Here is a 13,840-nt window from a genome sequence, read left to right as displayed (position 1 = left end):
CAAGTGTCTTGTCAGTTAAAGGTAACTTTCTGAGTATGACCTAGTGAAATACTTTCCTGCTGAATCCGTAAGTAAGGATCTAGACATGAATGATTAGAAATCTATGATTCAGAAATCATTTGGGAATACTGAACCTGAAATCTATGGTTATTTCTTCTGTCCTATAGGTATCTATCTCTTCTGTAATTCCTTTTACTTTTTTTTTTTTTTTTTGTAACTATTGTCTGGTTCCTGCAACTGTACATCTATAAAGGTATGATCATAATATTTTGCCTTCACTGTAAATTTATTCCAAAACTGCACAGCTTTTGTTATTTCCTGAAGCTCTCAGAAGTCCTGGTTACAGAACTGCCATAAAAACCTACATAGATAATTCTAAATTGGTTTTACAAAAAGCTTGTCAAAAGTAGTATCAAGTCCTTCCCATGCCCTTGAAGTCCTTGTGCCACTTTTCCTGATTTTATAGCTTCAGTTTTATTTCTTAAAACAGGCAGTCTCTTCTGATATATCTTTTCCCTTGTTTATCTGGATTTTATATTACCAAGGCCTCAGTCTCAAGGACTCTTTAAGTCTTGTGGACAGTCCTTTAAGTTTAATGCATAACTCATTAAAGCATGTGTCAATATTTGCATTTTATTTCCAACTGACTGATTTATGTGAGAGAAAACACTGAAATTGGCTTTGTGACATATTTTGTCGTATCTTTCTGTAAAGAAAAGATCCACTATTTTTGTTTGCTTGTTTGTTGTATCTTCAGTCATAAATAGTTGGGTAAAAGTATAACTATACTAAGTACAACATTTTTAGGTTGTTAAGTGATTTTGATTTAACAGTCTCAGTGTAATATGTGTTATAATTAATTATGTAATGGATTGCATATTTTTTCTGGAAACAGAGGAAATTGGAGCATTGATATTTAATCATTTAACATATTTTGCTATAACCTTATCATGACTTCATATTTTTCTTACTGACCAGCAAATGTCTTCTCTCAGGCACTCTGGATCCCCAGTGAGATTGTTCTGCTGCTGAGCTCTGAAATGCCTTTCCGATGCTGCTAGAGGCTCCATCATCAGATGATCTGTGCTGTTCACCTCAGAGCCTGACATGGCTGCAAGAGAGGAAAATCCTCAGTGCACACATTAAGCAGGTGGAGGAGGAGGCAGCTTCACAGTGGCAGGAAAACCCATACTTCTGTATATTTGCTTACTCTCATGTGGCTCCATGTTTCTCTGTCTCTCACTAGCATGGAAGGATATCAGGTCCAGAAGGGCTACAATAGAACATTAAACAGCAGTGTTTCTGAAAACATCAGGAGCTTCTGTGCACTTTATTACACTTCTGCTCTTCTAGGTGTTGTGCTTTAACACAGCATGCAGCTAAGTATCCCATGGCCATTCACTTGCTCCCCCCCTGCAGCGGGTCAGCGGGATGAGGGAGAGAACTGGGGGGAAATAAAGTAAAACTCATGGGTTGAGATAAAGATAGTTGAATAGGACTGAAAAGGAAGGGAAAATAATAATAATAATAATAGAATATACAAAACAAGCAACACACAACACAATCACTCACCACCAGACAACAAATACTCAGCCAGACCCCAAGCAGCAGTAGCTCACCCAAGCCAACTACCCCCAAGTTTTACTGTCAAGCATAACACCATATGGTATGGAATACCCCTTTTGTGAATTGGGGTCTGGTTCTGTTCCCTCCCAGCTCCTTGTGTACCCCCAGCCTCCTCGCTGGCAGGGCAGTGTGAGAAACTGAGAAGTCCTTGCCTCTGTGCAAGCACTGCTCTGCAGCAACTAAAACATTGGTGTGTCATCAGCATTCTTCTCATCATAAATACAAAACAGAGCACCATACCAGCTACGAGGAGGAAAAATATCTCTGCTGAAACCAGGACGCTAGGTGACACGTCTTAATTTACCCTGAGATACCCTTCCTTGCATTTGGCTTTTGTATGGAGGGGTAAAATAGTAAGTGTCCAAAGGAACACTGTATGGCTACACTTCCCAAATTTTTCTTATAATGTAACTTTCTTGTTTTTTGTGTGTGTGTGCATTTTGTTGATGTTGTTGTTGTTGTTTTGTTGTTTGTTTTGTTGCTTTGTTTATTTGTTTGTCTCTGCTCTATACTTCATAGTCCAGGGAGCAAAGAGACCAAAGTTAATTTTTAGAATGAGATGAACAGGCCAGAACATCTTGGCCTCATTCAGGAAATCTTTTTTTGACTTCTGTTCAAGATCTGCTCATCAATTTAACATGCAAGAAAAAGAAATTGGTCAAGGGAAGTGATTGTCCCACTCTGATCTGCGCTGGTGCAGCCTCACCTCAAGCACTGTGTGCAGGTTTGGGCACCACAGTATAAGAAGGACATAAAACTGTTAAAGACTGTCCAAAGGAGCATAACAAATGTGGTGAAGGGTCTAGATGGCAAGGTATATGAGGAGAGGCTGAGGTCTCTTGGTTTGTTTGGCCCAGAGCAGAGCAGGCCAAGGGAAGGCCTCATGGCGGCCTGCAGCTCCCTCACGAGGGGAGTAGAGTGGCAGGCACTGAGCTCTGCTCTGTGGGGACAGCAAAAGGACCCGAGGAAATGGCATGGAGCTGGGACAGGGTCAGGCTTTGTGTTAGGGAAAGGTTCTGCACCGAGAGGGTGGCTGGGCACTGGCACAGGCTCCTCAGGGCAGTGGTCACAGCACCAAGCCTGCTGGAGTCTAAGAAGCGTTTGGACAGCACTCTCAAATACAGTTTGCTTTTTGGGTGGTCCTGTGCCGAGCCAGGATGATGATCACTCAATGATCCTTGTGGGTCCCCTCCAACTCAGGATATTTTGTGATTCTATGATTCTAATTAATAAATTCCACATGCTAATTAGTCAAAAAATACTCTGAACTTAGTCTTTGCATGTATTTTTGGTGTTAATATCTACCATGAATGTAATTGTCCTGGAAAATCTTGCTAGGATATCAATAAAGAAAAAATGAAACAATAAAATACAGAGAAAAAGATGGAATTCTGATCCTATAAAGTGTTAAAGTAGATCTAGAAAACTAGTTTTAGGTAGTAAACTACAAAGCAAGTGTTATGAGGAGCAACCAAGGGAACCGGGGCTATTTAGTATGAAGAAGAGGAGCCTGAGGGGAGATGCCATCACACTCTACAAATACCTGAAAGGAGGCTGCAGTGAGAAGGGTGTTGATCTCTTCTGTTAGGTGACAACTGATAGGATGCAAGGAAATGGCCTGAAGTTACACCAGCAGAGGTTTAGTTTGGACATATGATATTGGGAGTATGCTATGGGCTACATGATAAAGAAGATCAAGCGAATGCGAACCTATATAGACAGATAGAAGCAGCCTTGCACTCACAAGCCCTGGTCCTTCATGGGGGACTTCAGCCACCCAGATATCTGTTGGAGGGACAGCATGGCAGGGCATAAGCAATCCAGGAGAAGGAGACTCCACAACCTCTCTGGGCAGCCTGTTCCAGTGCTCTGTCAACCTCACAGTAAAGAAGTGCCCTCTCATATTCAAATGGAACCTCCTTTGCTTCAGTTTGTGCCCATTGCCTCTCATTCTTATTCAAGATTCAAGATTCAAGATTATCTTGAGTGTCATCACGTGGCACTTGCAGGGCAACCAGGCGATCAGGCCCAGTCAGCATGGGTTTATGAAAGGCAGGTCCTGCTTGACGAACCTGATCTCCTTCTATGACCAAGTGACGCGCTTGGTGGATGAGGGAAAGGCTGTGGATGTGGTCTACCTTGATTTCAGTAAGGCTTTTGACACCATTTCCCATAACATTCTCCTCAAGAAACTGGCTGCTCGTGGCTTGGACTGGTGTACACTTCGTTGGGTTAAAAACTGGCTGGATAGCTGGGCCCAAAGAGGCGTGGTGAATGGAGTCAAATCCAGTTGGAGGCTGGTCACTAGTGGCATTCCCCAGGGCTCAGTACTGGCGCCAGTTCTCTTTAATATCTTTATCGATGATCTGGATGAGGGGATCGAGTGCACCCTCAGTAAGTTTGCAGACGACACCAAGTTAGGTGCGTGTGTCGATCTGCTCGAGGGTAGGAAGGCTCTGCAGGAGGATCTGGATAGGCTGGACCGATGGGCTGAGGCCAACTGTATGAGGTTCAACAAGGCCAAGTGCCGGGTCCTGCATCTGGGGCGTAACAACCCCAAGCAGCGCTACAGGCTGGGAGATGAGTGGCTGGAAAGCTGCCTGGCAGAGAAGGACCTGGGAGTATTGGTTGATAGTCGGCTGAATATGAGCCAGCAGTGTGCTCAGGTGGCCAAGAAGGCCAACAGCATCCTGGCTTGCATAAGAAGCAGTGTGGCCAGCAGGGCTAGGGAAGTGATTGTCCCCCTGTACTCGGCTCTGGTGAGGCCGCACCTCGAGCACTGTGTTCAGTTTTGGGCCCCTCGCTACAAGAAAGACATGGAGGTGCTCGAGCGAGTCCAGAGAAGGGCAACGAAGCTGGTGAGGGGTCTGGAGAACAAGTCTTACGAGGAGCGGCTGAGGGAGCTGGGGTTGTTCAGCCTGGAGAAGAGGAGGCTCAGGGGAGACCTTATCGCTCTCTACAGGTACCTTAAAGGAGGCTGTAGCGAGGTGGGAGTTGGTTGGTCTGTTCTCCCACGTGCCTGGTGACAGGACGAGGGGGAATGGGCTAAAGTTGGGTCCAGGGGAGGTTTAGGTTGGATATTAGGAAAAACTTCTTTACCAAAAGGGTTGTTAGGCATTGGAATGGGCTGCCCAGGGAAGTGGTTGAGTCACCATCCCTGGAGGTCTTTAAGAGACGTTTAGATGTAGAGCTTAGCGATATGGTTTAGTGGAGGACTTGTTAGTGTTAGGTCAGAGGTTGGACTAGGTGATCTTGGAGGTCTCTTCAAACCTAGATGATCTGTGATTCTGTCGCTGGGGACGACTTAAAAAAGCCTCTTTCCATCCTCTTGACACCCTCCCCTCAGATATTTATATACACTGCTGAGGTCTCCTCTCATTTTTCTTTTCCAGGCTAAAAAGGCCCAGTTGTCTCAGCCTGTCCTCATACAACAGGTGCTCCAGTCCCCTAATCACCTTTGTAGCCCTAATTTGTAAATTGCCTGTAGGAAGTTTCTTCTGTTGGTGGGGAGTAATTTGAGACCCTTGAATGGGCAGCGAGCCCCCCAGGGACATGAGAGCACAATCTCTGATGGTGCCACAAGACAGTATTCCTGTCTGAATAGGTCCTTGTCTCCTTTCACTGTAGAAGCTACAGCTACCTCACCTGGGGAAATATAACTGAGTACCTAAATTAAAACAACTACCATGTATGGAGGTAAAGGAGTGCCCTGATTTTCATGGACACAAGGAAGAAACTTGCGTTTGGAAGTTGTGCATTAATAATTGGGTTGCACAATTAGATTCTAACACTCTTTGGTCTGGAAGATGCTCCCTTCCTCCAGGATTCCTCCTTAATCATACCTCACACTGAACAGCAGACAGATCAGGTAACACAGCTTACATCTGTGCTAGATGATGGAGAGCCTAAAGTGTAAATCAGGAAGAATCGAGTAGTTTGTGGCCTCCACAGCATTTATTTAGAAGCCTTTCCAGTCTTTGGCTTGTTAACGTGTCCAGGCCTAGGACAACTGCTCGCCCTGAAATCATTCAGCCCTGGGGCCCAGATCAGGAGAAGAAGACGTGGTTTGGGTGCCAGTGAGGGAAAACCGACGGGACCAGGACAGGGCTGGGTGCACGGCTCGGGGCTGACCCCGCAGCCGCTGCGTTTCGCCCGAGGCCGTGGCGGCCCCCGCGGCTCACGCCGGGCCCCTCAGCAAGCGGAGGTCGCCTCGCTCGGGGTCACCGCCACGCGCCCCCTCCCGCCCCGCGGCTGCGCCGTGCCGCGCGGTGCCGGGCGGCCTCCGCGCCCCGTGACGCGGCGGGGAGGGGCCTCGCGCCCATTGGCGGCCGGCAGCGGCGGAGGAGCGGAGCCCGGCGGCGGCCTCGGCAGCGGCGGAGCGGAGCGGGGCAGGGCGCGGCGCGGCGCTCGCAGGCCGGCAGGATGCTGGAGATCCAGCTGGACGATGGCGGCGTGGGGGGGTACCCGGGCGACGACTACTGCTCGGGCTCGGTGATGTCGGAGCGGGTCTCGGGCCTGGCCAACAGCATCTACCGCGAGTTCGAGCGGCTCATCCACTGCTACGATGAGGAGGTGGTGAAGGAGCTGATGCCGCTGGTGGTGACGGTGCTGGAGAACCTGGACTCGGTGCTGACCGACAACCAGGAGCACGAGGTGGAGCTGGAGCTGCTGCGGGAGGACAACGAGCAGCTCCTCACGCAGTACGAGCGGGAGAAGGCGCTGCGCAAGCAGGCCGAGGAGGTGAGCGCGGCCCCGCCGGCCCCCCCCCGCCACCGGGCTCGGGCTCGGGCTCGGCCTAACGGCCCCGGCCCGGCCCCGCCCCGCCCCGCGCCGCCGCCTCGGCCTCCCCGGCCCCCGCTCGGCCCCGCCGCCGGGCATCCAGCGCCCATTTGGGGCCTCCGCCGCGGGGGGCGGAGCTCGAGGGGCCGGGCCCGTCACGGCCGGCGGGCTGAGGGACCCCGGCGGGCTGAGGGGCCCCGGCGGACCTCCCGTGAGGCGGCGGCCGGCGGGGGATCGCCGCTCGAGCCGGGCGGGGCCGCGCATCCACGGAGGGGGGAGGCCGGGGCCGTGAGGGGGAGCGGAACGGAGCGGCCTGCGGTGCCTTCTAGAAGGGCCGGCGGGGGCCGGCCAGGGCGAACGCGGCCCGCTGTGCCCCGGTGGTGCCGGGCAGCTCCGCCCGCCCGCGGGGTGCCCCCTTGCCTCGCCCGGGGAGCGTCGGCGAGAAAATGGCCATGGCTCCGCCGCCGGGCTGGCGTCGGCTGCGCGCACAGCCGGGCTCTTTTTCTCCTGCATCACCGTGCGCCTGGAGCCAAGGAGGCAGGGACTGGTGCTGCCGAGCCGCCTGCTCGAAAGGGGGAAGGAAAATGAATCAAAAATAGCTGCAGTTCCGTGAATGTGAAGAATTCACTCTAGAGTACCAACAGCAGCTAGGTGACTTGAAATTTCTAGTGCTAGTTTGTGGTTTAAAAAAAAAATTGTTAATTTCTTGACCCATGGTTAAGCTGATGTGAAAATGGTGGCCACTTTAGTGGTCTAGTGCAGACAAACATCCCTTTCAATGCCAGCAGTAAGCTGTTTGGAGCAAAAATTATATTTAAAGATCAGATTTTTGAAACTTTTTTTTTTAACCAAAGCCATACCTTGGAAAAAAATAGTTTTCCGAGGTAGAGTATGCAGTTCCCTGGAGCACAGGTTTACCTTCTGTGAGCACCGTGCTCAGCCAGGCAAGGGGGTTGCAAAGTGGATGGTGGGGAGAACGACCCCCTCTGATGGAAGGCAACAAATCCTTGGTCTGCAAAGACTCGGCCGTAGACAAAAGAGAGAGGGGAGATGACTTGCACTGTCTCCCCTCGCTACACGTGTGCCTGTCTCTGCTGAAATCAAGAGCATCTTGTTGGCCATAAGTGAGGTCTGCCAGCCCTAGGTGTGCTATTTAGCCTGCTGAAGTAATAGTAATAGTCTGTGAGATGGGTTAAAGCACTGGTGGTAGAAAAAGTCCGTCACCTGCCATATCATTTACACTTCTCTAAAAAACTAGTTACAAAGTCATCTTTTGCCCTTTTTTAAACTACGAGCAAAAGATTTCAGCTTCAGTAGTCATCACTATGAATCATATTCTGATTTGCTGAGAGGTAATTAATGAAATAGCTTTTGAACTCCAGAACTGTGTAAAACGCCATAGAAGTGTTTTTGTTGCTTAATAATGACTTGCAAGAATCTTGCTAACATAAAGATGAGAGGGACACTCATGGTCCGTTACCAATGCCAAAAGCTAGAACCAGACAAGTAAAGTTTTACTCCTTATTTTAATTATGTATTAACGGACTGATATTTTAATTAATAAAATCAATAAACAATCTTTAAAGTTCTTATGAAAGCATGTAAGGATTTAAAAGTGACTGAGTACTTGGGACTTGACTTATTAAATATTCCACAGAGCCGGTATTTTTCAGCCTCTGAGAAACAAAAATATTTGAAAGTGCAATATTTATTGGGGGGGGGGGGATGGGACTTCGTATGGGAAATGGAACAGCCCATTTGGGATGATCTTGCATCTTTGGACTTGGATAGATTTCTGCTCTCAACTTAATGGATACAGGATGCGTGTTCTTCATGTGGACCAAGTCCCTGGAAGAAAATGTGGTGACAACAGTTACAGTCCCTGCAAGGATGCTCAGGAACCAGAGCAGAATACCATTTGCTGAGATTTAAAAAGTATTCTGTCATCCTTATGCACAGTTGAACTGAAGTCGGCAAAAAAGTGCCTGTAGAGTCTTTTTACCAAAAAAAAAACCAACAATGAATAGATAATGTACTTCTTAGGAGAACAAGTGAGTGTTCTGCTTCTACATTATCCCTGCACATTTCAGTGCCTAAAGGGGGCTACAGGAGAGCTGCAGGGGGACGCTTTGTCAGGGATCGTAGCAATAGGACAAGGGGTACTGGCTTTAAACTAAAAGAGGGTAGGTTTAGATTAGATATGAGGAAGTAATTCTTCACTCAGAGAGTGGAGAGGCACTGGGACAGGTTGCCTGGAGATGTTGTGGTTGCCCCATCCATGGCATTGTTCAGGGACGGGTTGGATGGGGCTTTGGGACCTGGTCTGGCGGGAGGTGCCCCTGCCCATGGCAGGGGGTTGGAGCTGGGTGATCTTTAAGGTCCCTTCCAACCCAAACCATTTTGTAAGTCTGTGATTTTTTTTTGCGATGAAGTTTATGTGAGTGGTATTAGGCAGTTACCCCAGTAACTCAGGAAGGCGCTAACCACTTTCAGCAATATTTGGGGAAAACAAAAAGGCTCGGTATCTTTTTCTTGTGAAAATCACTTGGCCTTTCTCCAAAAGGCCTTTGAAGGCCCCACCTGCAGAAGAGGCCGGCAGAGCTGGGCTGCCGCTAAGCCCCACAGAGCGTTTAGCATGTGGGACTGGGCACACGTGGGTTTGGCTCCTCTCCACCCTTACAGGGCTCCCATCCAGTCTTGGCAAATGTTGTCTCTTGCCTGGTGTCTGCTCAGGAGGGGGCTGAGTTCCAACAGGGAGGAGGAGGAAGGGTCTAGGGGACACCAGCAAAAAAACCACAAGGAAAACAAGTTTTAATGAGTCCATCGTTAATGAGACATTCTGTTTTATGTAAACTTCTTTTCTGTGTGCCCTAAGTACAGGCTTCTGCAGAGATCATCAGTTGTGTGGAGTGTAACTCTTAAATGACTGGGCAAGTGTTAATGCATGTAAAAGCTTTCACAGCCTGTAAGATGTGAAGTGCAGGGCTGGTCATTGTACATTAGCATTGCTTCCCGGAGTGCAGAAGAGTGATGAGGATCGCTGTCAGGTGTGGCACTGGTCTGCAGACATCTCATTGCATGAAAACCGCTTCCAGTGTGATTTTACGTACTGCAAGGGAAAGGTAGTGGCTGTCCAGGTGAACAAAAAGTGAGTTAGTAGCAAAGCCAATTGACGATTTGCAGCATGAGTTAATCCTTGTTAGAATTTTTTTAAATGAATGTTCATTTGCCATGCACATATGTGTGGTGTAAAAAGAAGTCCCTGGTGCTGCTTAGTAGGTCTGACCCCCTAATAAATGGCTTTTGTAGTCAGTGCTCTGCATGGGGGCACTCCAGTGCCTGGGAGCATTGGAAAATGGTTAAAGAAACCTTGGTCTCGGTAAATGTGGCTATGATCTGTAAATAACTTTTCCCCCTGTGGTAGCAGGTCTGTTTCTAGGCGTGATGCATTGGCGCTGCCTGAGTCAGTCCCTGGGCCTCTGTTCAGCTCCAGGAATGAGGAGACGGGCAGTGGTGTGTTTGTTACAGCAGCCTGCCATGCTGCAGCTGGCAAAGGCTTCTCTTGCTGTCAGTGTCCAGTCAGACCTGACTGAGACTGTGAAAGTGCTTTGATGGCATCGTTGCTGTGATGGCATCGTTGCTGTGGAACTTGGAGGAGATACGTGAGTGTCACTATCCCACTTCCGAAGAAAAGCAACCTCCCTGTATTCCGACAGCATGTTGTTCCTACTGATGGTTTGCTGTTTGCACTGTTGTTTTACAATAAAACCATTTCGCTTACCAGTATTTTGTATTTATGAAATAGTTGGAGATGCCTTTGGTGTTTTGTTAGAAAATCATTGCTTTGGCGAAAAGTGATCCTTGGAGAGCTGTGTGCTGTGGGTTCCACAGGTTTCTGCGGGATGTGAGGTATTTAAAGAGCTCTTCAACTGGGTGGCAGTATTGCAAGGTCACTAGCTTGTGTCTGCATCTTAAGCAACTGGAAAACTTCTGAGAACTGCCCTCAGCCCCATTGAAGGGATGCTTTAAATGTGATCCCTCCCTCTGTGGCTAATTAACAAGGTGGTGAGGTAAGGTGATGAAAGTGAGGCTTTGTGCTCAGCTCAAACTTCTGTTGTTCTCCACTGTGAACGCTTTCTCCCTTTCTGCCTTGTGTTTTCTGTTTCTGGAACGATAGCAATCTGGGAAGGCACTTCCTATTTCCATACCCTGAAATCGGAACTCACGGATAGCTGGTTAATGGGAGATCCTGCAGCCTGATGGTGACCTCATAGTGTCAAAAGGGGAAAAGCATTCAGGAATAACAGATGTCAGAGAAAGAAAGGCTTTGCTTATCACTTGGATGCTTTTCACTAAATGTAGTTGAAAGCAACTGGCAAGCGTGAAATGCAGACTAACTTTACAACCAGCCATGTTCAAGATCTGTCTTTATATTTTTCAAACTCTTGCTCTTCCGTTCCCGATGCCTGTGGGCAGTGTCAGATTTTGGTAACAGAATGAGCAGCAGAATCTGCAACGTTCTGTATCTGTACGTATCTATAGCGTTCTTCCAATTTAGCTCAAATCCACCTCTGTTGTTGTGTTGATTTACAAAAGATGTTGATCCCAAAGAAACTAGTTTCTTTGTTATCTTGAAAAATACTGTAAGATTGTAATGATGGTTTTCTACTGAGCTGGGTAATACTAGATTTCACAGTTACGACACTTACCTCCCCTCTTGTTATATGATTCCAAAAGATATCCATTTAACTGTTCAAAAGTAAAAGGCAATGCAAGTGTGAGCATCTGTCAAGTGATCACCTCTTCTGGGTGAGGCAAACCTTAAATCATTGGGGTATTAATAATCGTTTCTCATATTTGTGTCTTGTCAGGGTTAGGAGCTGAACATGATTCAGAATTTAATACAGTGTTGAAAATTATGATTAAAACAGAACACTGAAGATGATAAAATTAACTCCATATATTTAAAATAAGCAACAACAAAAATTGTTTCTGGAGAACGGTGTTCCAGATTCATACCTAAGTAGGCAAGCATTGGTTGTAAGTTCTCATTTTTCTCCTTTCTTTCTTACGTGGTAAACTCTTCTTACAAGCCATCCGGAGCAATAGTGATAACCTCGTCTCTGATTCGGCCCTCCGTCAGCACGTCCGCTGTGTGCAAGTTGGAAGTCTTTTGATTCTGAACATACTTTCCTTACAGAAAATTGTGGCAATAAAACCAAGTAGGATTGTAAGCCAAAGATGTGATTTTGTGTTACCTGTCACTAGCTGCAGGACTGTGATTAACGTTAATGCAGATGATAATGGTACAGGGAAGGGATGAAGTATTTATAAGATGAATTAGGGATGTTCACTGGGAAACAAATAAATGGTATCTCTGCTCTAGTCAGACATGAGGGTTGAGAATTACCTCCTTGCGCTGAAGAACTATTTGCTGTACTTTTAGATTGCTCTTAAACTTGTGCAGGCAGGTCTTCCACCGTGTCAGGCTGAGGAAGGGCAGGAGCAGGAAAGGAAGCAATGACCACTTTTCCATCTCCTGCAGTGTGATTTTAACATTACGGGCGGCAGTCTGCCCTTATTTACTTCCCTGTTTGGGTGTCACTTGATCAGAAATAGCAGCAGACACTTGACAGATTGTGGATCTGGGATGACAGAGTGAACTAAAGCCAGGCTGGCAGCAGTGCAGCATCTTGATAAATACACAATGTGCTGGTCCTGGGACCTCATCTGCTGGGGGATCCTTCTCGGTGGCAGACCACTTGGCTCTGGTTTTGTGATGAAGGAGAGAGATGTCATTCTGGTGACGAGCCAAGCTTAAGTCTGACGTACAGGTACCAGAGGATTTAAGAATAAGAGTTTGCCAGCAGAGACATTCAAGCAAATATAGTCAAATAGTAACTACAAATGAGATTATTTATTTTATAATCTCTTGGAGGGGTTTTGTTGGGGGTACGCAGGAGGGTCTGTTCTTAAGTTTGTGGGTGATTGTTTTATACTGGATGAGCTATGTAAATATCAAGTGGATCAAATGCTGATTAAAAGCTAAAATATAAGATGTATTTTTCCTCTGCCTAACTCCGAAGTATTACTTCTGTAAGCACAGAAGTAGCATGCCCTTCCCTCACCTTTTTTGGTCTTTCCCCCATAACATGTTTTCGTACAGAATGTTTCTTCTATGCAAAAACTATATATATATTTAGCATATTAGAGGTGTTCATAGCTGACAAACGGTTGCTGGAACAGTACTTATTAAAAAACAGTTATTCTAATACTTTCTAATGTGTTATGTGAATTCTACACTGATTAGATGAAATGCATTTGGAGACTCTTCAGTTTACAAGTTTGATTAATCCTAAGAAGATTGTCAGAACAGTGACAAGCAATAGCACCTGACCATGAGGTACGTATTTCTGAATCAATTTTTTTTTTTTAGGAATCAGGCTTTCAAAATGCAATGCCTGTTAGTCTTTGTCCTGCGGGAAGCTTACTTGATTCTCAGTAATCTTTGAGGGGAAAAAACATACTATATCCAAACATAGATCCTCCATATAAACATAGATCCTTCATCCTCTTTCTGTCACTTAAGGTTATGACATTTATTAATGTTCATAAATAGCAGCATGTTATTAAAATTACTTTTCAAGTAAAATTATTCTGAGCAAGCAATATGAGCTGTTACTTGTTTTAAAGATCAATTTGAGGGCTTTAAACCAGGGTTGCTGGGAGAGGGGAACCCCAATACATCGCGCTCCTCCCAGTTTGATGCTGGTGTCAGTGATAGATGCCCAACGCCTGGAAAAGTCTCAAGGGTAAGCAGGAGAGCACCTGAAGAGCAGGACAAAGGAATTTCAGCCACTCCAGCCAGTAAGTCAGCTTCATAGTAAGTTTGCAGACAGCACCAAGTTGGTGGGAAGTGTCAATCTGCCCGAGGGTAGAAAGGCCCTGCAGAGGGACCTGCACAGGATGGGTTGATGGGCAGAGGCCAATGGGATGAGGTTCAACAAGGCCAAGTGCTGGGTCCTGCACTTTGGCCACAACAACCCCATGCAGCTTGGGGGGAGAGTGACTGGAAAGCTCTGCAGAGGAAAAGGATCCGGGGGTGCTGATTGATGCTTGCCTGAACATGAGCCGGCAGCGTGCCCAGGTGGCCAAGAAGGCCAATGGCATCCTGGCTTGTATCAGGAATAGTGCAGCCAGCAGGACCAGGGAGGTGATTGTCCCCCCGTGCTCTGCTCTGGTGAGGCCGCACCTCGAGTACTGTGTGCAGTTTTGGGCCCCTCACTACAAGAAGGACATCGAGGCCCTAGAGCATGTCCAGAGAAGGGCTAGGAAGCTGGTGAAGGGCCTGGAACACAAGTCCTGTGAGGAGCGGCTGAGGGAACTGGGGGTGTTTGGTCTGGAGAAGAGGAGGCTCAGGGGAGACCTCATTGCT

General features: G+C 47.3%; 1 protein-coding gene across 22 annotated transcripts in view; it reads left to right on the top strand.

The window, feature by feature from the left end:
• The first annotated feature begins 5,912 nt into the window (after positions 1-5,912).
• The window catches only part of MAPK8IP3 (mitogen-activated protein kinase 8 interacting protein 3), a 71,184-nt gene continuing 63,256 nt past the window's right edge, over positions 5,913-13,840 (top strand). For 7 of the 22 annotated variants that reach the window (XM_083800658.1, XM_083800656.1, XM_083800654.1 and 4 more), the window contains exon 1: positions 5,914-6,366. In XM_083800658.1, the coding sequence (XP_083656784.1) occupies positions 6,049-6,366 (318 nt within the window). In that variant the 5' untranslated portion in view covers positions 5,914-6,048. Of the gene's footprint in view, positions 6,367-13,840 lie in introns of all 22 variants that reach the window. The other 15 variants (XM_083800648.1, XM_083800642.1, XM_083800640.1 and 12 more) reach the window with 5 other exon arrangements.

The sequence above is a fragment of the Anser anser genome (genome assembly GCF_964211835.1).
Source record: "Anser anser genome assembly, chromosome: 15".
Classification (NCBI taxonomy): Eukaryota; Metazoa; Chordata; class Aves; order Anseriformes; family Anatidae; genus Anser; species Anser anser.
The sequence above is the reverse complement of the archived record's forward strand: the minus strand, read 5'-3'. Positions and strand labels throughout refer to the sequence as shown.